This window comes from Corvus brachyrhynchos, unplaced genomic scaffold (genome assembly GCF_000691975.1).
Source record: "Corvus brachyrhynchos isolate BGI_N302 unplaced genomic scaffold, ASM69197v1 scaffold9, whole genome shotgun sequence".
NCBI lineage: Eukaryota > Metazoa > Chordata > Aves > Passeriformes > Corvidae > Corvus > Corvus brachyrhynchos.
The window spans coordinates 1,506,728-1,532,223 of NW_008240037.1; the positions used below are offsets into that span (position 1 = coordinate 1,506,728).

Below are 25,496 nucleotides of genomic sequence, written 5' to 3' on the forward strand. Positions count from 1 at the left end.
GAATTTTTTAAAGTGAAGCTGTACCATACACTGCTCATAAAAAAGTTGAAGAGTTTCTAACAACTCTCATCATGAAAGAAGGGATGCAAAAATAATCAAGCTGGGGGCTCTGTCAAGAGCAAAAAGAATTGAATAAGATTCAAAAAGAAAGTGAAATAAAAGTTACTTTGTTTTTTGTTCTGAGTTGGAAGACTTTTCACTGTAAGAAAGTCATAATTAAACTGCATTAATTTAATTTCACTGACTAACACGGTAGTAAAGTTTGAATTTATTTGAGAAATAGAACCGATAAATGTTTTTCAGTGGAGATATACATGGGTCCATTTTTGAACTAAGGTTCAGGTCCTAATTATTTTTTTTTCCTGGAAAGCACTATTTTACTGCTATCAGAGGCTTCCTGAAAAGCTAGAATTCAGGGAGGAGAAGAATTAAGAATTCTGGGCAGTATTTTAAATAACAAAGGCACAGATCCCATTGTATTTCACTTTCAAATTCTGGTCAGAAGATTGCAGTTCCCAAGGCAAATATAATGAAAATAAAGCTTCAATTTGCAGAGAAAAGAAAACCACAAAATTGTGATGACAGTTAGACAATGTAAATATGTAGGAGACTCATCTAAAGGACCAATATTTGTTGGCCAGAAACATATTAGGAGGAGAGAAGGTAGTTGATTGTCACAGCCTACTCACAAATTGGATATGAGGATATAAAAAAACTATACTGTCTAGCTAGGTATAAAAAATGTTTAGCTTCTAATTCTTGCAAAATATTTCTGTGCCCATCTTGCAACTTAATGTTAACTATAGTACCAATTCTCAGGAAAGTGATGAAACAAAAAATACAACCAGAAATTCACACCAATGTTTATGGAGTTATAAAAATCATAAAGAATGGTCAGATAAGAATGGACACCCTCCCCTCCCCTCCCCCAACCAGCCCCATACAAAAAATTACCTCAAGAAATAGAAAAGAAAAAATAGTTACTAGGGAGCATAAAGCAATAACTATGATTTCTAGAAGGAATATAATATTCTTTCTAGAACATAATACAAATATGTTCTTAGATCATAACATACTGGCCATTAACAGAAACAAAGTCCTAAATTAGATGGATAACTATTTAGTCCAACTGAACAACGGCTACTCTTTCTTTAGGTTATACATTTATTTAAGCTTTATTCTTTTAATATTGAGTCAATTTAATGAACAATTATATTTCCCTTTGAACATGTAACAGGGAAGCAAATCAAATACTTTAAAGTAAACAAATGCTTTCCTTAAACTAAGATATACTATGCTAAAAGCATTTCTTTTATTACTTAATTGATTTTGCTTTGTCAAGGAACAGAATTAAGTTAGTTTAGGATTAATGCATCCCATCCAAATTTTTCAGAAAAAATAGTAAATTTGGCTTATAAAAACCTTGACATTGTTTTATTCAGAATTCAAAGAACCTGCCTTTGGAAAAAAAGATCTATAGAAAGAACATAAAAGTTGGGAAGTTCCCAAAAATATTTCTTAAAATCTTGATTTAGTCTTTCTAAAATCCCCTGTGAATTAAAGGATTATAACTTCAAAGTGTTGGAAGTTTTGTTTTAACAAAGACATGATCATTCATACATTTCCCTGTACTATATATAAAAGGTATTTTATTTCAGTATCACATAAATTTGAGAGGGATTTTTTTTTAGTAATTATACTTAAGAATCCATTATCTTGCATTTCTAGACTTTACTTTTCAGCCTGTAAGATCTCAACAATTTATTGATACAATTTCTAAATTACAAGTTATATATAAGGAACATGTATGACACTGCCAAATAACAGCTCTTGATTCCAAACAATAATTGAATTCTGAGCAACAACCAAAACTATGGATGTTGGAAAGTGAACTTAGTAACATTTTATTAATTAAAGATTGTCAAACCATTGAGGTTGAGATCTCCTGAAAAAATGGTACAAGAGCTTGATTTAATAATTTATTGAAATGACAGCACCTCTAAAGCCACAGCATCTTTATAATAATCTGTAATACAACTACTAAATCACTGAAACAGTTCCTAGGCATCTTCATTTAATATTTCAGAAGGCAAAACCAAGAGAGACTATGCAACAGGAAAGCATTTTATAACAAATACATTCTCAGTAAAGGCAAATTTATAATGTTTTCAGATTAAGGATACCATGGGGCTAATAATTTAATTTTGATCATTGAAAAGCAACAGTCTTTGGCAAACAGAACTAATGTAATAAATATGTTTCTATACTGCATATGAAATGTACAAAGCTGACAGTAATGTCTGGTTTTATATATCATAAGTGATTCAATTGAATGTATCACCACCGTTTAATTTCTTAAATCAATGATGATAAAATTTATATAGACACATATGCAGAAACATGTAAAAAGATGTAAGACCTGGACTTTTTTTTCCTTAGTTCCTGGACTACTGAAAGGGGAATGAATACATAGGTATGGTGTATTAGATGTGTATTTTATGAAAGTATACATATATTACCAGACATTGTAAACTCTCTCTCTCTCCACCCCTGCCCCTCCACATTTATGACTCTGCCAGTTGATTGTTCTTTCCTGCTCCTCTCCTAATTTCTCCTGACTGAAAGTATAATGCAATGACACTTTTATCTTCCAAAGAAAGATCTTGTTCCCAAGATCCACACAGGCAAGTTCTACATGTTGAAACAGTTCACTTTAATTTATTTTTGGATGGAGTTACAGTATAGGTTACAGTCTAAACAGTGGTTACACACTAATATGAATGCAGTGTATACTATTTAACTCAATTATTCAAGATATGCACACATTCAATTCTGGATATATGAATAACGATAATTTTGCCATTGATATCAGTTTAGAGCCATCTCACCTAAATTCAGGATCTTAGCAGTTAGAACTCTCATCTAATTTAAATTGTGTGGCTTCATCACTAACCAGTGGAGAGGAACAAGAAAACTAAGGGCACAATTCATTCTTTTCTAAGATGGCAGGCACAAAGACAGAATTATATTCTTTCTCCATTGATGCAATTAACTTAGACTATGATGATAAATTTTATCTAATCTAATTTTAAGAGTGTAAATCAAATGAATAAGCACAAACATATTGAGTCACTATTATCTTTTGCTTGTGGTGAACTAATGTAAATAAATCTTTATTCTACAGCCTCTACGAAGTATGTCAGAAAAATAGAGATTTCAAGCATTTTTACATGTTTTTCTTGAATTTTAATTTATTTTTCACTGAAAATAAAAATTCAGCATATACGGAAACATAATCAAAAAGTAAATCCAACAATTTATATATATAAATTACATGAAATACCTAATTTCTATTTTGAAAACATTTCAAGAAACTTCACTACTTAGGAATTTTGATAATTTTGCCAAAGTTATGTACTACAGTTTATATTATCTGCAATGTGTTTTTTGTGGGTTTATAGTTTTATTTATTTGAAAGACATTGTACAGAAGTAGAAAAATATAGTATGCCATATTATCAGAAATATATTAACATTTCTTCAGTTACATCAGACAATATAAGACAGGAAACTTAAAATTCTATACTTTTATGACATTCAAGAATTATTTTTTTCATTTTTTCTAAATATAGATTCTTTTGTTACCTTCTATGGTATTAGAGTGGTAAAAATATAAGCCCTTAAAAGGATCCTCTACTACTGAGCTATATATGGTGAGTTCAGTGGGATCATATACTACAGCATAATGGGTAATCAACATGACAGAAATCTGTGCCTTGATTTGTGATATGTGTTCTGGTGTTCAGGCAACAAAACATGCATTTTTCAAAGCTCTATTAGAAAAAAAAATAGAGGAATATTAAAAACCAAACCTTTTTCATACTTTAGGGAAAAGAAAATCTTCTTGGGACTCAGACATGAGAAGACCTACAATACATCACAGGGAACTTCCCACTAAAATCACTGGAGGAAAGTCTATTGATATTAAAGTTTTTAAAGAAAACTGTAGTAAATGTATGATACAAATAAACAGAAAGATAAGCAGCATGTGTTATTAAGGATTCCAAGCATGCTCAGTTCTACCTAACATTTTAAAGTGATCTTTGATATTGAAAAGATCTATAACTTACTTGAGGATCTTGCTGAGTGTCTGTGTGGCGGCTTATTTTTTTCTCTGTTCTCAGTCAAAGCACTTCCACTGGCCATGGAAACAAGGTCTAAATCCATGTCTTCTCTACTTACACGGCTTGCCTGGAAGCAGTGGGAGAGAATGTACACAATCATGAAACAAAATATAACATTTTCTGAATGTAGCTCACATTACTCCAAATAAACAAACAGGTCTGTCAAACAACCTTCTTCAAAATGATACCACAATCCTTTTTTGTTGCCTAGGCTGAACAAATGCACTATGTCAAAGCATTTTTGTAAATAAGAACCGATCTTAAAATTGTGGTTTGTGATCTGAGTCAATGCAACAACAAAAGAAAACATTTTAGTACAGTAATTTTGAAGAAAATCAATCTTGCAGCGGGCTGATGAAACCTTAAACAGCTTAAGATCATTTACTGACCAGTCTATAATTTAAGTTATAGTTGAATGTCAGAGATGTCATATTGGATTATTTCTTGCAATATTTATGCTTTATCCAGGACACGTATCACTTCAATCAGTCATGGGCCCAGTGAGTAATTTAATCTTTTAAGTTTTTGCTAATTAACCATAACCATCAGACAGCATTTTAATTATACTTTAGGCAATGGTATTATATTAATTATATACTTCTAACATGCAGTGGTGGTATGCTTTGGCATGAGACATGTTAGCTGCACACACATATGACAAAATAAAAATGAAAATCATATTTCATTTTAGCAATGCTGTTTTGGGAAAATATAGGGCAAAGTTTAAAAACAGACCTGGAAGATACCACCCACTGTAAATTGCAGATTTGTTATTTTTGCAGAAACAACTTCACATTTACTGAAGAAGATAAGGAAAATCCATTCAGCACCAAAAGCAGCCTCTAACAAGATACTGAGGGCCAGTAACAATGATGGGGAAAATCAGACACTGCTGATGAACAGTCTACAAAATCCCCAGTGCAGAGTCAGTCGGCTGGAAGTACTGAACATAAGGATATACCTTTCTAGTCTCTGGACCTTCAAAAGTGACGTCCAGAAAAGTAGATCATGTCTTTCCTCTCTCTGGGCTGAAGAGCTAGGTGTCCTTCAGAAGCTAGGTGTCTAACTGAGTATTTGTTTTTTAATGTAAAAACAAACTAACTACAGAAAAGGAAAGACCTTGCTAGTGGTAATGTCACTAAATTTTTGTCTAACATTGTAGTAGCAAGATTGCTCAACCAAGTATTGACAGACTGGGTCTCAACTCCATCCTCAGGGGGCTAAAGCCCACAGCTCCCTTTTTCTCAGGAAAGTGCTGTTACTATGAAGTTGTAGGCCATTCTGGAGGAGATGATTTCCAGACTTCCTGTTCAAACTAGCTCACTGTACCAAAAGCGGCACTGCACCAATGCAGACAGGCTTTGTAGTCCAGTCTAACTTAGAGAACTCAGACGAGATGGGGACCTGTTTCATTTCCTTGTCTTTACTCAGTCACTGTTTAATGTAAAATTCATTAAAAAGTCCATGCATTTTCAAACCAAAAACTCCAAAGATACAGAGATTTTGCACTCTTCCTTAGTGATTGCATACCCTTTGTGTCCACACAGAAAGTTTATCCCTTATTTTCTGATGATTACCTTTCTTATGTTTAATGATGAGGATTTTAAAGTTTTGCTTTGCACAGCTAGTCTTTATTATTGATGTTAACATCAGTACTATATTTTCTCTTCCATAGCAGTGTGAAGAAACTTTGAAAAAATTGTTTTACTCTGCCAAATATTTCTATTTTTCTGGCCTTAATATTTACAGTTGCTTTAAGCTTATGAGAGCTTCCTATTTTCAAAAGCTTTTAGTCTTTCATTAGTAGACTAATTCATAATGCAATGATTGTGATACTCAAAGAGATTCAAACCAATAGAACTGATCATTCTTATTTCTATCTAACCTGCTTCAACACACAGCAAAAGTTTTTTAATGTCCCAATTCCCAAAGACCCAGGAGGCCACAGAATTTTATACAGCTAGCCTTTCTATGGTATTATTATCCAATCCCTACCATCATAGAAACTAAGGCTTTATCATCTTGTAGACAGCAATATTCAGGGTCATATGCTAGATTTCATTAGGGCTGTCTTGATCTCTGATGTAAAATATTTGTTATTTTATTTTAAATAAAGATAAGTGTTTTTACCCAGTTACAGTCAGAGTAATATTTAAGGTTATACTAATCACTGGAGCAAACTCAATTTTGGCTTTTCAAAGAAGCTGACTGAAAGTCCTCTGAAGCTAATTAAAACCTTCCCTTTTTCATTTATGATTTAGAACCGAAATTTGGAAGAAATTTAAGATATGGCACAGTTTTTCACAGACTAGTATTGGACTTCCATTTGTAGCGATCACCATAGTTAATTCTTCATACTTTAAGCCGTTGGTTTTATTACCCCAAACCCTTCTTACTAATTAATTGGAAACTAATTTCAACCAGGAGGAATCCTTGCCTTGAACACAGTTTTGCATCTTTATATTTGTCTATTTCTAGGTAAAATTATCAAGACGTTCTGCAACAGAGATAAAAGGTGCTTTTGAATTCAAGTTACATCTAAATGATTTGGAGATACTGATCAATAGTGAAGTGGTTAATCCTGTAGGTAACTTAAACTTCATACAAAAAGAATCAGGAAGTCTATCCTACTTGCTATTCCACAAAATCATATTAAAATAGTTTAAACTGTAAGTCAGCATGCCTTCCTAAGCACTTCTATGGTATTCACTAGTGAGAAAAATCCACAAAGATTTTTATAGATTAACATAAGAAGGTCTTAGATTTACTGCAGGTTACTACAGAAGAAATAATCTCCAGTGAGAAGACTTTATTGTTTATGTGCAACCATTGAAATGCCATTTTTTATCCACAAAAAAGAAAGTCTTAAATTACTGGAATGTGCACAAATATCATTTAGAAAACTATATGAATCCAGTATTCTCAGAATGCAGCTTATGGAACACATAAAAAGCAGGGATTGTCTAGCACATCAGAAAACTTTATGGTCGAGCATACGACATAGGAATAAACTATGGGGAATGCCCAGGAATGCTTTCCTCTTCTAATGCTTGCTCTCTCTCTCTCTTTTATTTTGATATATATATTCCACTTTCTTTCAGTTTACAAGAATTTTTTGATAATGATTGCAGCTGTTAACTTGATTTTTTTCATGATTGTATAGCTTTTAAGTAAGCTACTGTGCAAAAGTAGTAGGAGTATGTTCACATTTCAACCTTTAAAAGAGAGCCCATATAAATTTTAAAACCAAAATTCTCCAGCCATCTGTGTGTACAAACCACATTATTATTTCACTGCCTATATTGTACTGCTTTCTGCATTAGAGATATATTTCATTCCATTTTCTATTTTTTGAACCATCTATTGCATTTTTCTCTGTATTTCATTCATGTGGAACAGCTATGTTATTATGTGGCACAGGCTGTGACAATTCCATAACTTTGGCAGTTATGTGGGCACACCACATAATTCTATTGTGGGATTGCAGCAGTATTTTGTGGACAGAACCGCTTAGTGTAAATAACATACAATCCACCTATGTGCACATATGCTTACCAATAATTACATAATATGTAATTTAGATAACATTATTAAATTATGATTTTCTCAAATTAGATAAATTACTGTTTTAGACTCAACCTAACAAATAACTATTGGTGCTGCTGCATTCAAACCCCACAACAGTCATTTGGTTCATGATTCCAGCCCTTTAAATTTTAGAAGAACCTAAGAATTGGACACACCTGCCAGAGAAAAATATTTGACAAAATCTGTCTTAAAGAAAACAGTAATAGTAAAAAACTAAGGCTTAAAAGCATTTTTTTCAAAGGTGAATTTTACAAGAGTTTATGGAATCATTTCCAAAACATGCAAATTGCATAGGTTGTGAAGCTGAAGAAGAAAGAGGTTAGAAAGGGGCAAGATTGCTCAGAGAACAAAATGAGGCACATGACACATCATCTAACTGGGAAATACTTTTTATGAAATATATTACATCACATATATGAGTATAAAACACTAATTCTGCATAGCTTCTAAACTCTTGCCCCATTTTTTAAAACCATACAACATTATATCAATAAAAATATTGCTAATATTTTAGCAGTGAATTCTATATTCACTGAATATGAAAATGTGAAGTCCATATATACAGAAATGGAGCAAGTATACATTGGCCTGTAGGCATCACAACTACTCGCTATTAAAGGAACTTTTGGGTATCTCTGACATAGTCTTTTAATTTTGTAAATCTTCAAATTGTTATACTGCTCATATCTCCCCTCATGCCAACTTACATGACTACCAGTTTCAGAAAATCCAATTTTTTTTAAAAGAGTGAATAATGAAAAGAGGAGATGGCATTTTAAGATGTAAAAAAATATAGAAAAGAAATTGTAGGAATAAGTCTGATTTCATGCAATGTTTTCAATAATGTCACCATATTAATATACAATTCCAACTTACTGTATTTCAATAAATGACACTGAAGGCATATTAGAATGAATTAGGTAGGTGATACACAGAATATTGAAAGTTATTCAACTGAATACATGTTTTCAGTAAATAATGTAGTTGGTACTGAACCACATTTAATTTTTATCTTTTTTTTTTTTTGAAAATGCAGATTTAGAAGCTTCAAAAAACCACACAGTGGTATTTGATCTCTTAAAAACAAACTCTGTCAAATCATGAAGCTAGAACCCTATGTACTAAAATATTTGTGCTAAAATATTTTCTCCTGATCTCCGTCAGGGGCTGATTTGATTGCCCAACAGAGATAACACTACAGAATTACATTAATCAAAAAATTCTCCTGTTTTTACACCAGGTATGGATTGGAAATACATCAGTTCTGCAAGATCTGACAAAGAAACAAGTTCTTACCACAAGTTGTACTTGTCTATTGTCACATATCACAGGATCTAACTCAGGCAAAAAACGACAGCTGGGAAAAATGCAGAATAGAAATTTCAGTAACTCCCACTGTACTGGGCTCACTAAAATACCTACACAAAATCTTTTCAGGAGACAATCCTGGTTAATTATTTAAAATAATTCCACGATTAAGATGCACCAGAGAAATTAATATTAACTGATAAATTATAAGAGCACTTAGTATTAAATTTTTTGTACTTAAGATTAGAAAAATAATTAACAATTGTTTACTCAAATGACAGAATTTTGTATGTGTTGACATAAATTGTAGAAAAACCAGTTTTCATGTTCCTTTTTGTAAGAATAAAATTGTTTTCAGTTGAATAAATATATCAGCTGTTCTAAACTGTCTACCAATAAAGTTAGAATGGAGATCAGTTGGACTTTTGGCACATTAAAAACTGGTTTCATGATCTTCAAAAAAGTCATTACAAATAGTAGGGCATTGCATACACCTGCAGAGGTAGCACAATAATATTTAAGAAAATTCTTATATCAATTTCTATGTCTTCTTACTTTCAAACATCAGTACGTTATATTTCAGTGTTTTCATTCAAATTAAAAGTCAAGGAAGACATCTTAAGCAAACACTATGAGTATTTCTCTACTATGGATCATGACTGAAAGATAAATATTTCTTCAAAGCCAGATAAATATTTCCTAAGGAATGTATTTTTCATATAGATTCTACAGACATTGATACAACCTGAATATGTGGCATATTTTTCTGCACAAGACAGAACAATTTGCAGCCCATTTAATTATAAATTAAATACATTTTAAATGAAAATAATGCTAGAATTCATATACTAAACCCATTTCTTGCCTACTGACACTTTGTTTGGTTTTATTAGAGGTGCTTGGCATTGTGTCTACTAATGACTTCATTAAGATACCAATGCCTTATATTGAATTTATGATCAAAATATACTTTCTATGTCTTCATGTTAGTTTAGGCAACATGAAACTTTCCCTTAATTGTATTGACATTTTACCTGTTTAATAACCAAAACTGAATATAGAAGGGACATGTTTACAACATTTTAGTACAGTGTAGTATAAAGATGTAGATGCTGGGTTTATGTTTTGAAGACAAAATATAAATAAACACTATTTAGTTAAAAAAATGTATTTTTTACTTCCTTAATCAAATCTTACAATATAGCTAATGTTACAGTTGATTTAATTACAAAAAACCATAGTATTATATAATATATGATGAATAAGCACTTTTTTCTACACTCTTTAGAGTCTAAAAATCATTGCAGTGCTAAAGTAAAACTATGTAGTTATTTATGATGAGATTCTGAACATTTATAACTTCATTTTCAATGTGGAAGAAGTATCTATCCAATGACTACTAAGCCAATTCTAAAGGGTGCCATATTTGGGACCCGGAAATATGGTGAACCCTCTGCTAGCTGCAAAGTCATGTTTGTTTTAGAACTATTAACTTAGGTTTCACTTTACAAGACAAATTTAAAATAAAAAAAATCTAATTTAAAGGTGATGACCTCACCACTTCATATTTCTGGAACTGGCTGCTTCATAATCCAAAAGCTGTGCACGAAGCCATTGGTATGTGAAGTCTTTTCTCTGTAATTTCTCATCTAACGTAGTATCCAGCTGAGAAAATTTTTTATCTGGGGAGGAAGAAAGATACTCCTGTCTTTCATCATTATTTTAAAATACATTTTCTTTAAGATTTCCTGGATAAACTTGGAACCTATGGCTTTTTGGAACAGAAAAAAGGCAATTACTTCATTTTCATACAAAGAGTCCAACTCTTTAAAATTTCTCCAGATCTATTTAAGAAATATGTTTATATCAGTTATAATTTTATGATTTGTTTTCTCTTTTGGGATGTAATATTGGCCTTCTGAATAAATTTATTTTATTGGGAAATAAATCTATCCTTTATTATGAAATTCATATAGAAGTATATATTACACATAAATTGCTTGTCGCAGCTGCCATGAATGTTGCTTATTGTTCTATTTACATAATTAAAAATATACAATCATTTATATTTACTATTCTACTTAGCAATCTATGAGGTTAAAAAAACAAATCACCATTATATGCAATAGTGGACACATGACAATCTTGTTACTCTGATCTGTCTTTTAATATGATCTATTAAGACATTTAAGACATTTCTGATTTGGATTCCAAAGCCATTGCATCTATGATACTATTTTTCAGAAATTACTACCTACTTTTAGATCACAAAAGGCATCTAAAGATAGAGAATAAAATAGTGACATTATGAAAAAAAAATGCATAATTCCAGAGAACCTTCAGTTTTTGGACCATTCTGCTGAATATCAGACATGGTTAGAAGCATAAGGAAGAGGATGCCAAAATTGGAAGAGCATGCAGAGGAGGCATCATTGTTGCCTGCCAGCATTCATGGATTAGAAAAATTTTCATTTTCTTCCCTCATACATCAACTTCATAGGTTATATCTTTTTAGCACCTTCAACTCAGGGCTTTTATGAGACATTTGAATTTTTTTTTTTTTTTTTTTTTGCTACAAATGTTTTTTGTTTTTCTCTTTGATGTAATTTCAGATAACACTGAGTTATCATCCTTTTTGCTAATTATTCCTTTTTTTTTCTTTCAAAGATCCTTCTTTCCTCACTGATAGGTGAATTCAGCAGCTACTAGATGTTTTTTTAGTAAACTGCAGGAACAATTGAGTTCGCAAAGATGACAGGTCACCTCACTTAACATCAAGTCCATTTGCTCATTATGGACGATTTAACTTTCAGTAACTGCAAAGGGGTGCCAGGGGGCAGGGACAAAGATATCAGAAATGCCATATTTTTCATTCATGTTTTGACAACATAAACTGAAGTTATAGGATATTCACCAATTCACCTTTTAAGAGGTTTGGTACATTACCTGTAGTATTTTTTAAACTTGCAATTTACTTTGCATAAGCTGCAAAATATAGCTCCTCACTGGCATTTTACCTGGCTTTGCAGTGAGCTCATTGCTTAGCTCTATGTGAAAGTAGCATAGCTCTTATTTCATTGTCTGAAATACAAATGTCTTTTGTTTATTTGTCTTAGTATAGGGAATCTCCATTCAATCGAGATCCATTCCTTAGGCTGAATGCATTCAAGGCAAGGTCCTGGTGGAGAATATAAAGTCATATATGTCTTGCTAGTCACTCACAGACTAGAACTTAGGCAGAAGAATTTTTCCTTAGTTGATGTAAAGAACTCTCATTTACCTCCTTAGGATGAGAGAAAATGAAAATCTTGGATGGACAGTCACTGTATCTATTCAAATGAGGGTGTGAGGGCTGACTAAAAAAGTCAAGCAGTGAATTACTGAATCAGTGCCAAATATTAAAAGACTAATAAAATTCTTCATCAACTTCCTATATTTAAGTGGGAATTACTTATTTTTTTCTAAATTTATGATATTGCCTTCCTGGTTCAGGAGTACAGTTTTCTAACCTTTATATTTTGAAAATTGATCAATTCCAAGTCCACAACCACAGTGGTATCCTTATAGCTCTTCATTCAAAGACAGATGCTGATTTATAATAAGAGTAAGACACATTGTGAGTGACTTCATAAGAGCATTAATCTGGAGAATAAGCCTTCTGCATATGTTCTCCAATGAGGAATAATCTCCCAAGAAATCATATTTAGTTTTTTTCTTACATGTATTTACAGAAATGTTGGCCCAGTGTTATCACCTTTCTAAGGATAAACACTTCTTTCTATTAAAATGATTTGTATTATTTATGCATTCACTGAAGTGTTTTTATCTTTTTCTCACTTAAATGGGAAATCAATATAGGGGATAAACCAGTATTAGAAGTTCATGTCTGAGTCTGTGTGTCAGTTGAAAGAAGATGAATATACAATAAGCTATAATAAAGCTTATCAAAAATCTGATTATTTTTAACTTGGCAATTTATTTTCCAAAATGATTTTTAATAATTTTCCTTAGTTGTAGTTTCAATTTTTGATTGCATTAGGTTTGAAACACAATTGGTTTTATTTAATAAACTTTTATTTTAATTTATTTTTATTTTTGCATGTTGATTATTGAAACATGATTGAAACAAAAATGTGAACAAGATAAAAGTGCACACAATAGGGTTTTCTTCCTTAAAAGTATTATATGCTATTAGACAGGGTATTCTTGTTCCATATTAGTGTTAATAGTGGTTTTTTTTTCTCAAATGGGCAGATGCTCTTCAATAATTTGTTTATAATGTGGCAGAAAACTGCATTCTATTTTCTTATTTTGAACATATCCATATTCTTACTTTTTAGCAGTAATATCTGGCTTTTTAATTCTTCCAAAAATAAATCTATGCTAGGAATTAAAACACTGCATTATCACCTTTCTACTCCACTTATGAACTTATGAGTCTGGTGTATCAGTATCATTAACATGCATTTGCTTGGTAGCTGTCTTAAATTAGGGCTATGTGTTTTTTAAAAACCTGGGCCTGATTTTGTAGAAGTATTAACATTCACAGAAGATCCAAAGAGCTGTAAGCTTTCTGCATCTTTGAAATGGATCAGACCCATAATCTTTAATTGTTAAATGCGGACAGCTCTAAAACTATCAAAGAAAATAGAAATACATCAAAAAAGGCATCAAAACCCAAATTAATTTCAGAGGCATTTAAAGCATCATACCCTCATTAGATTATTGCTTCTAAGACTTCAGTCTTTTTGACCTTTTTTTTTTTTTTACATGACACACATGCTAATCATTTAAGATTGGAATTGTCTTACACTTGGCATTAATACAGTAATGATTTTTAGGTGTTGCCAAATAATCATGGACACAGATACTGGACACTTAGGCCAGATACAATGCAGCAGTCAGGGCCACCTACTGGCAATTTCCTACAAAGTTTGACCATCTAAATAGAGAGAACTTAGAAAAACTTGGGCATCTGAAATATCTTTGGAACCGAGTATTATAAGAAAGCAACAAATTGTTTTCTGGGTCACCAAATCCACATGCAAACCTGTAAGAACCTGACTTTTGGCATCCAGAAAAATGCCAACCTTCATCTGTCAAATCTGTTTGCTGAGTGTGCTCTGAGACAGTATGACTCACATTCAGTTTAAAATATGGATGCTATTACGAACTTTAAATTAGACTATCTCTGGATAATCCGTTAAGTGAGCTAAAGGAGAAGGGCAAAGAATCGATTAACTGCTTCAGGTGAAGGGCCCTAGGTTCTACATGGAGTCAGTTTTCTTACAGGCTTTTGTTCAGGATACATGGATCTTGTCCCCTCAGCTGTAGCTGTCACTGTTAAAAGAGGACTGAAACACAGCCAAGGGAATAGCTCAACATGTGGAAGCTGGAGATTCAAATCCCATCAGGATAAGGGGTACCTGAAACCCATGTTCCCAGTGCTAGGACAAGTGCTGTTAACAAGAAGCCAGCATACAAAAGGAAGGAGGATGATTACACAATGTCTGCATTCAGGGTGAACTCAAGCTCTGTGCCCAGAGAACACCAGTCCTGGTTGTTGTAAAAGATAGTTACTCCACTCTTCATCAATTTATATGCAAGAGGATGCTAAAGAACCTTCAACACAGTAATTTTTTTCCAAATTGATTTGTTGATGACAGGAAGATAAAAGGTCTAACTTTAATATGTGCTGCTTCTTGATAAAGAAATATATGGAGAAGTCTGCACTGTATTGAACCTTTCAAATCTTGTGTTTAGAAGGTGATTTAAATCACTTCAAACCTTGCTTCATATGGAGTACAATACAAATAAAAGACTAAGAACCCTAAGACTTACAATGTGAAAGAGGGACTTGGAAATTCTTCAGCATTCTAAGTTTTCCTCCCTTAACAAAAAAAATCTGTGACCAGAGTTAATTTTCTTAATATGTATTCTGAAAATGGTGTTCTTCATATAGGAATTAAGTAGCTGAACTTGCATACAAAATTATTGCCTACACTATTAATATATTAAATTTTTCTTCTCTGTCAGTACTGTGGCATAAATTACCGGTCAGAAATATATATTTCAAAGGTGTATGTGTCTGAGTATGAATGCACAAAATATTTAAAAAAATTCTTACTGAAAATTAAAATTATCTACCCTGTGAGGATTTATAATTTCTACTGTCTTCTATAAAGTTATATCATGTGTGTAATAAACATTTATCAATTACCTTGAAATCCAAAATCCAACTTTTTATCTCATTTTTTCCATGTTACAACAACAAAAACAAAGTCTTATTTCTGTCACACGTGTATACTACCCACCGAACAGAAAGTAAGAATGACATGAGTTGTTCTTGCTGTTAAGGCAAAAAAAGTGAAGTATTTGGAAACAGACAGGAAAACAACAATAATTAAAAAATTAAAACCCCGACTGCCCTTCACCCCCAAAACCCACTAGAATGTAGAAGAAATGAGAGGAATTTTTTTTTTTTTCCACAGAGAGCTTAACACATTTGTCAGAAGTGTACTTCGTCAGGAGTCACTAAATACTCCCATCCATTACATAGCAACCACAACAGGCCCCAAATCGTTTAGGAAAAAGAATGGTATTTAGAGTGGTCTTTAGCATGCTTACAGGTGTTCTGTGAATACACTTACAGTAGCAATATATACATGACTTGCAGACACTTGGCAGCATAATGTGGCAGTAGAAGTACAGAGTTCTTACTGAAACTTATAGCCTCCCCTGATATGTTTATCTACAACTCAGGTCTGGAATTTTCAGATAATGGGGTACATACATTTCTACCTTAAAAACATTTTCTTTTGACATATTAGTTAATTTTAGAAGGTATTTTTTCATCTGAGTGACTTTTGACTAAATTGACTTCCATCTCTTGGACCACAATGAATGAAATAAAAATATTTAAAGTAGTGTCTGAGTGAGTTCACAGATGAATAAAAGATAAAATAGAATTTCATCACAAGAATACTGCATCAGGTTATGACCTACAACGTTTTTGATGCTTAAAAATGCTTTATCAAATATTTTATCAATTATCAACCAATAAGGAGTTTTGAACAAGGGAGCACTGATCAATGTACAAGAGAATGTCTTTCAAAAATTATAATACTAGCTACTAAAAGGAAAAAAAATTTAAGGAGAGGGTTTTTTCCTAAAAATTGTGCCCTTTTTCTCTTTCTGCCAGGCATTTTGTATTTTTTTCAAACTACAAATAAGGCATATGATATTACTATTTGATCTGTAAACCTCCTTTTCTTCTCTAATGTCTTCACCAACTAGTTAATTCTGTTTCAGCAGTTATCATATTTCAGACTGTGCTTTCTGTGTTCTCTCTTTGATGTCTTATTATTAGATTATGCAAAAGCTGAATCCTTTAGTTGAGATTCCTAAACCACTGAAAAAGTATAAATTTCAGCTTCTGAATTCGAGGAAAATGGGATTCCATATTTGTACCTTCCCATTATTTTCTATTTTGCTTCTTGTTCCTGCCCCTGCAGAATACACCACTATTATTTATCTGTCCCTAGCTTACTGTTTATACTCAACTTGTTCTTCTTCCCCCATTGAGGCAAATATAAGTCTTATTTCATCCTCAATGGTGTACTTTTAAAACACATAATTTAAAGTTATTTCTCTGTATTCATATTCCAATGATAATGGGGTACATACATTTCTACCTTAAAAACATTTTCTTTTGACATATTAGTTAATTTTAGAAGGTATTTTTTCATCTGAGTGACTTTTGACTAAATTGACTTCCATCTCTTGGACCACAATGAATGAAATAAAAATATTTAAAGTAGTGTCTGAGTGAGTTCACAGATGAATAAAAGATAAAATAGAATTTCATCACAAGAATACTGCATCAGGTTATGACCTACAACGTTTTTGATGCTTAAAAATGCTTTATCAAATATTTTATCAATTATCAACCAATAAGGAGTTTTGAACAAGGGAGCACTGATCAATGTACAAGAGAATGTCTTTCAAAAATTATAATACTAGCTACTAAAAGGAAAAAAAATTTAAGGAGAGGGTTTTTTCCTAAAAATTGTGCCCTTTTTCTCTTTCTGCCAGGCATTTTGTATTTTTTTCAAACTACAAATAAGGCATATGATATTACTATTTGATCTGTAAACCTCCTTTTCTTCTCTAATGTCTTCACCAACTAGTTAATTCTGTTTCAGCAGTTATCATATTTCAGACTGTGCTTTCTGTGTTCTCTCTTTGATGTCTTATTATTAGATTATGCAAAAGCTGAATCCTTTAGTTGAGATTCCTAAACCACTGAAAAAGTATAAATTTCAGCTTCTGAATTCGAGGAAAATGGGATTCCATATTTGTACCTTCCCATTATTTTCTATTTTGCTTCTTGTTCCTGCCCCTGCAGAATACACCACTATTATTTATCTGTCCCTAGCTTACTGTTTATACTCAACTTGTTCTTCTTCCCCCATTGAGGCAAATATAAGTCTTATTTCATCCTCAATGGTGTACTTTTAAAACACATAATTTAAAGTTATTTCTCTGTATTCATATTCCAATAGTGTCAAAGAAGTTCTTCCAATATCTCCTGATTATTTAACCTCTTCTATTTCAACCCTCTGATCACACAAATGTATTGCAAACTACCACTCCATATTAAAATGTTCATGTCTTTTACTCTTCTTGTAACATGGTACATTTCCACTTGAATTGCTTCATAAGGTTCATTTTCCTAGCACTGACAACAAGACATCATTAAACACTGTTCCTTCCAATTTGACCAACTTTTGCGACTTTTATGGGTTGTTATCACTTCCTGTACTCTTCCATTTACGTTAAATACAATTTCTTATTTATCTTCTATAATTTCCTTCATAACAATAGCAGTTTCATATTGTGATATTTCCTAAGACATATGACACTTTTCTGCATTCATGTATAGACCTAAAAAGCTATTTCAACTGGGTTGTACAGGAAGATGCCACACAGGCAACTGTTCATTTCAATTTTTTTTTTGCTAATTTATGACTGTTTGAATATGGAATTCCTGCATGTTTGAAAAACTAAGCTGGTTCTTAAAAAAAACCCAAAAAACATCCCCGCCAAAACCAAAGCTCAACTCTACAAAAATGAATAAACAACAGAGGTGATACTCTACCCACATGAAGAGAAAGAGTTCCTGATGTAAACTACTTCTACCTGCAATCAGCATGCTTCAGGATCCACTCAGGTGCTTACAGTTTCAAAAAGAACATGAAAGACTTTCCAGTGCTATACCATACTTTCACATTATTCTTTTGTGTAGTCTTCTGTGAACAGTGTTCTGTAGTTGATATAGTACTGGCTTCAGCCACTCTGCATGGGAAAACTTCATCAATAGCACTGCTGAGAATAAATCTGGAGTATAATCAAAAGTTACCAAGAGTTCTTTGGGTAGCCAAGGCTCTTGAAGAACCAAAGAAATCAAGAGGAGTAGAAAAATATTTTGAAATAGTATGTTCAGCATTTCAATGCTTAGTTATCCATCAGTAAATGTAAGGTATAAATAAGATGGAAGTAAATTGAGCCTATTTTGTTTATCCTTATTGCCTACACTCTCACACAGTTTCTGTCTCAAATTCCAAGTCTGCCTAGTACAGACCTTATCTCCAGCTTTTTTCATAAACTTTGGGAATTAATAAACTAAATATATAATAATAAATTAATAAACTCCTTAATGATGGATGTTCTCTACTGAATAGAGGATTTTATACTGTTGAGGAGAAAAACAAGAGATGCATAACATGAAACCCCCTTTTTCACAGAATATTTTGATAGATTTTATTTCTATCCATTCCTTCTTAAAATTAAATGACAGAAGCAATCAAGAACTTCAACACAAGTGTTTAGTTGCTCAGTAATGAAACTGTATTTCCAAGCAAGAAGAGATTATCACTTTATATGTAGTCCAAACCAGAGGAATACCTTTCTCTAAATTCAATAAACCAAGTAAAATTATTTAAGACATAAGATCTTCCAAAGGAATTCTCAAAATAACAAGTACAAAGGAATATTTTGTAAGAGTGCAGGAGGTCTAACTACTATGTTGTTCACTATAAAGAGGACAAAAACTACACAATACGATCAATTTTATTGAGTGTGACAACCATTAAGGTAGGTTTTGTTTGTAGTGAAGAACTTAAAAGCACAAGAAAGGGACTGAAAAATTCAAACCCAAAAAACTTTTGCTCAAAATAAAAATTTGAGGCTTCTATGTGACAAGAAGATACATATGCCAAGTATTAAAAAAACCAAAAAACCCCACCATTACTCGGGAGCAGCATGCAGCTAGTCAGTAAGGCTGACTCACGTCGCATTGTCTCATACTTTCTATGAACAGGTAATTAAAACATGTAATTGCGTGTCACAGCTTCAGAATTTTCATTTTAAAAAGTCTTTCTTATATTTACTCTTGAGAATACACATTTTTTCTAGAAAGTTATCTGAATAATAGAACTTGTTTTAAAAACTCATGTTCATCAACAGACATGATGTGCACTAGTATCATGCATGATTGGTACTTAATGCAGTTTAACACTCAAAGTGAAATAATGAAATCATTGTACTAATATCAATACATACTTTAGTTATGAATGCCTCTGGACTGATTAACCATTCTATCTATATCATACATTTAATATGATATATATATATATATATATATATATATATGATAGACCAAAATATTACATACTTTTCAACTTAAAAGGGTTTATATATATATATATATATATATATGATAGACCAAAATATTATATACTTTTCAACTTAAAAGGGTTTTATTTTTTTGGGCAAAACTATTTCTGGTTTAATTTCTGATCTTGACTTGAAATACCTATTGGTATTTGATGAACATACTGCGACAACAATTCACAGCTCTGTCAGCACAGTTATGTGTAACAGCAGAACTATTCTACATTTTCAACTACAGACACAAAGTCTACACTCAGTACAAGGCTGCTGTTTAATTTACTTCACAGCAAAACCAAGAGGTAACAGTGAAGATCAGGCCTATCATTATGACAAACATTGTATAAACAAGACTTGATTTAATGTTCATTGAATTAAATAGAAAAAAAAAGTCTCAGATAGACTCTGAGTCTTTTCTTTTTCTTAAGACACTACATCTGAGTTAATCCCCAACTCTGTGCAATTCTTATGTATCTCTAAACAGCTTAAAAACAACCATAAATACCAAAATTATGTCTATAAATAAATATAGACATAAAAGCACTAATTCTTCCTATTAAGTTATACTTAATTAGTTGATACATAATGGAAGATGATAAACAATATGAAATTCCAGTGTCTTACAGATCTATTAAAAAAAAATCCATTTTTAAAAAAGGTCAGGCAAAAAAAGCAAAAGAAAACCATAATTTGCCTATGAGTTGCCCCAGGTTAATTCTCCATACATATGTCTCAAAGATCTTAGTATTTGTATAGATTTTTTCATTAATTGAACTGAAATTCTTAGCTGGTGAACACATGAAAACAAAAAAGAATTGAAACACTATATATAATTACAGAGAAACCAACACATATTCAAATATATCCCCAACATGGAACTGACTTAATTATATTGATTTTGGATCAGTTATAGTTGCAATGACACAGGTTTTTTCTATCCATGCAGAGAAGGTTTGAATGATTTACTTACTGAATAAAGAAATCAGTTGAAAAAGGAATAAATTAGCCCTGACTCCTCCTCCTGTTCTTTTATAGAATTTTGTTTAGAACTCTATTCAAATTATTTTTTAGTGGGAAAACAAACACCAACCCCCCAGTTCTATTTGGGAACATAATTTAATTATGCTTAATCTTGAGTTTAAACAGTTTATGTTTATTGTAGGTGTATTTAAGTTAGTTTCTTTTCACTAAACTTTTTGTCTAAACTTGCTACCAAACTCTCCAACTCGCTGACTTTACATATGCATTTCTGTATACATATACATAAAATTTGTTTGAAAAGGAGGGAACAACTTAAATACCATGATGGCTCCAAATAGGTGAACTTGCCTCATGTGCATTCTGTTTATATTTGCAATAGCTTTTAAGACAGCCATAACTAATTAATTTTAAAGTGCAATTTGTTTTGCCAGTTGTTTAACAACAGGTTAAAACAGTTGTTCACTTTTAACTTTGCTTGTTTGCAGCTGATGATCTAATCTCCTGCAAATAGCACAGGAATTTACAGAGCATTAAGGTCTGATCCAGAGAGGAGTGAAATCTCATAAATTTCAATTAGGTAGGCAAACTCTCACTTGAGATTAAGGAAAAGCAGTAGCTAATCTTATACCATTTACTCCAGAAGAAGGAAACAGATGATTATACTTTTTAAAACCTTATAGACTAAAACTAGTTATTAAAATGGTATAATCTTACATGAGAATTTGTCTTAAAAAAAAAGTGGCCAAGACGAGATTTTACTTGATTCTACTTCTACTGTGACAGTCACTGTCATGAAGAAGAAGGAGTAGAATATCACTTGCAAGATTGAATGTAACAAGAAAATACCCAGTTTCCGCCTTATATGGAACTTGTTTTATAAGAAAGACCCTAATATAGTTTTTATACAAAATAAACAACTTTAATAAAAAGTAATCCAATTGAAAAGTTAACAGAATTTTTTAAAGCAGTTGAAGAAATAAAGAAGTATTAAATGGTAATATTTACAGAAAAAAAATTAATGTAACTGCAGAAGTAAGCCAAAAGCATTATTTTGTTCAGCAAGATTTTTCTGCTCTTCTGAAAAGATAAATTGGTTAGAAGCACTAAGTTAGGGGTACTGATACAGAGGCTAGAAAAATGGGTACATATGTGCAATGAGAATATGGAAAATGCATGTAAGTAAATACAGAAACTCGTCCGTAACTTGTACCACAGTTCTTGAAACTTTCTTTCAATCTTTGAACTTCTCCATATTCTGGTTCAGTGAATGTATCAAGGGGTACTAAAACTGGAGAAATATCGGAATAGCATCAGCACCCTCAAGGCATCCAGGTCTCAGAACAGACTCTTCTTCAGCATTCGGACTAGAAGAAGAGAAAACAGGAGAAAAGAATGCAATGATGTAGCAAAATTGTCACTAAACCCAATATAACTTCTTTTCAATGATACTTAAAATGTCTTAATTCTACTCACCTTCTCCTGGATTCCAAACAGATTCTTCAGCTTTCACCTGACTGGTCCTGGGTCACTACATCTTACAGTGCTCTGGGTGCTCATCAGTACTGTCTTGTTGTGTGACTGTACTAATTATACAATGAGAAAAAGGGATTTGCCCCTTATATTTCTATAATGAACAAAGATACTGTATGGGAAGTCACAAAAATATGTAACAGTTTCATAGGGGAAATAAAATTTGGAAGCAAGAAATTAGTATGATGCATGGATAACATACATGCTTAGTAATTTAGTGAAATAGTAGTAACTATTTGTACAAAGGTATAAAACCCAAAAGTCCCAAGAAGCCATAAATGCGAAAGAAGCAACTTCTAAAATTTATTCCAAGCAAGATTTTATAAACATTTCCATTTGAAATAAATGAAAGACGTTTGAAAGAGAATTTTGAATACAGTGCACACAACTCACATAGTATGATGACAGCCTATGCAGTATTTTAGCATATGCAGACCAGACTACAAGTAGAGTCTGACAAAACCCAAGAAGGCAGACCTGGCTAAGAGTCAGGAGTCACGCTTATTAAATTGAACTCTCAGGGGTATCATGCAATCAGAGGTCACAATCGAGGCAACAGAAGCAATGTCACGATATCAGAGAAAGGGCCAATTCAGACCTGCTCCCCGACAGGCAGTGAGGTCACGGCTTGCGGCAAATAACTGTATTAAAAGGGAATATTCTCTGCACACTTTTAGAACTGTCATCTGAACAAACAAAGCCAGGTCATTGGTAGGTTAAATCAGAACTTGCTGGCTTACTAGCACATAGCTTCCTTTCTTCTTACATTCACTGCTAATTTCTCAATTACAGAATATACATCAGGTACTAAAGCAAATACTCAGTAAATTTAACTTAAAAATACACAGTAGAGTTTAAATTCCTCCTTTATAAAAGTCACATTCTATCTTTGACAAGAGATATCACTAGTTTCTTCATAGAGTGAAAACTGCTGAGCTTGCTTCTTATCAGAAAACAAAAAGCATGCATGTGTTTTAGAGAAACATCTTTCCACAGTCAGGGTCTTAGTAAGCCTGATAGCGTGAATTTAGAAACCATGAAAAAAATTACAGTTATTAATAAAGTACTTGTTTAATGATGACTGTGAAAGTGAAGTTCTTTTGTCTGGGTACTTGGATTTCTTTATCTCATTGTCTGGACTGGGTTATCGACAAGATTCTACAAATGTGGTAACTTATGAAATTACAACCCTGTTGGATTAGGAACCTGACAACAAACCTGCAAAGAAAGAACTATTCTAGAATGTCATGTAAACAAAATTTTATTCAAAAATATTATCTTGAAATGCAGTCTTTCTTACCAATATGAGAAAAAAATATATAACTTCAAAATTCAGTATTTCTACCTTTTTTATACAAGCCAGATAAAATATCTGCAGTGCATACATCAAACTGGCACAAACCTATGAATTCCAAGCAATTGCTAGCATGTTTTGATAAGAATTGAACTGCAAAGTTACGAAGTTGGAAAATGTACATTACAGAACTAACACACCATAAAAATTATACAGGTATCACTGCATGATTGTACATTTTCATTAAAATACTTAAGTTGGAATTCCTTGTAAAATCATGTAGGTCCACCACACATTCAATTCTGGATTACATGAAATTTGTAAAAGGCATAGAACTTTGCTGTAAGAGTTAGCATTGAACAGCATAAAAGTTTAGATACCTATATTTCAGTTTTAGTGTTGTTTTGATATTTTGCTTGAAAAATTTTGCACACTACCAAAACATATGAAGTAGCTGAACAACAACATTATTAGTTATAAAACCAGAAAGATAATTCAATGTGTGTTTAATATTAAACTTGTGAAAATGGCCTCTTTGGAATACTGTAGACCTCTGACCTCATTGATAATACTAATTCTCCATAACACCATAGTTCCCATTATAGAATAAGAAAAAGAAAAAGAAATTTCTTTAAAGCAAACTTTAATAAATTACATTTTCAAATTAATTAAAAGCTCTGGTGGAAGGCCTTCCTTTACTCCATCTCTGAAAGTGCTTAGAATAATGCAGTTATTAAAATCTATAGCTACAGGAAATATTCCTTTAACTGTGACTTAAAATGTGCCATGGATTCCAACTGAAGTAAGATTTGTACCTATAAAATATTCTAAGACTACATTATATTCCTTATTCAGAGCATCATACCAAATGGAAATTCTTTTGCAAGAGGAACATTTGTGCAATATAACATTCATGATACTTTTACAGACACAGCATCTGTGGCCTATGTTAAAAAACCATTTGCATTGTAATATGATTTTAGTGCTTGAGACACTCATTTTGGAAAGCACTTGGAATATATCTGAATATGCACTTTTAATGACCTCTTCATTAGCCACTGTTTTTTGGAGTGTAAAAAAATGTATTGGGTACTGTTCAGTGAAAGCAAAGCAAATAAACAAACCACCCCAATATTGAGCACAGTCCCCAGGTATCCAAACAAGACAGCAACAAATTCAACAATTACTTTTAACAGGACATGCTAAATGCAAGTTTTGTAACACTTTATTTTAAAGGAATTTAACCAAACCAGAGAACCCTTATCCCCTCCAACCAAATCCATTTGGATTTAACTTGTTGCTAAAATTATCTGTCTTTTGCACTCTAAGACCTAGGTCATGACCTTACTTAGGGACAGGAAATAGTTATCAGGTCACTGAATGGTCAAATGAAAAAGGATTTGAAATGCTTCGGTACTCAGGGATCTATTCATCTAAAATGATTGCCTTATGCAGTATTAAAAGCTGTGGATCTGAATGTGGAATCAACTTGTTAACATTTACACTGGCTGAGATACAGATATCATACTACAAAAATTTTGGACCTAAAATATCAAGAAAAGGAGAAAAAAGAAAGGTAGAATTGCAGGAGATGAAAATAAAACTATCTGAACTATTATATCATCTTACTCTACAATGAGAAAAAATAGTTTTCAACCTCTGATGACATTTTGGTTGAAATCTCTTTCCTACTGAAATCATCACTGGGTAGTTATTAGCAAAAGAACAGTAAGATTTTTTTTTTTTTCGCATGTGAAGTTCCTTTTAGGTTGATAAAAACTGGCTAATTAGTATGTTATGAAAGCACAGGTAACCACCTATATTGTATTAAATCCTAGTTTTGGAAGTTTATTGGAACAAACAAACATGCTCTCTAGCTTA

The 25,496-nt window shown here is 32.2% G+C and overlaps 1 protein-coding gene across 4 annotated transcripts in view; it reads right to left on the bottom strand.

The window, feature by feature from the left end:
- The window catches only part of LRRIQ1 (leucine rich repeats and IQ motif containing 1), a 106,595-nt gene that overhangs the window by 11,197 nt on the left and 69,902 nt on the right, over window positions 1–25,496 (bottom strand). For 2 of the 4 annotated variants that reach the window (XM_017743942.1, XM_017743940.1), the window contains 3 exons: window positions 10,638–10,761; window positions 9,068–9,128; window positions 4,130–4,250 (listed from right to left, as the gene is read on the bottom strand). In XM_017743942.1, coding sequence (XP_017599431.1) covers window positions 4,130–4,250; window positions 9,068–9,128; window positions 10,638–10,761 — 306 coding nt within the window. Of the gene's footprint in view, window positions 1–1,416; window positions 3,833–4,129; window positions 4,251–9,067; window positions 9,129–10,637; window positions 10,762–25,496 lie in introns of those variants that run through there. The other 2 variants (XM_017743941.1, XM_017743944.1) reach the window with 2 other exon arrangements.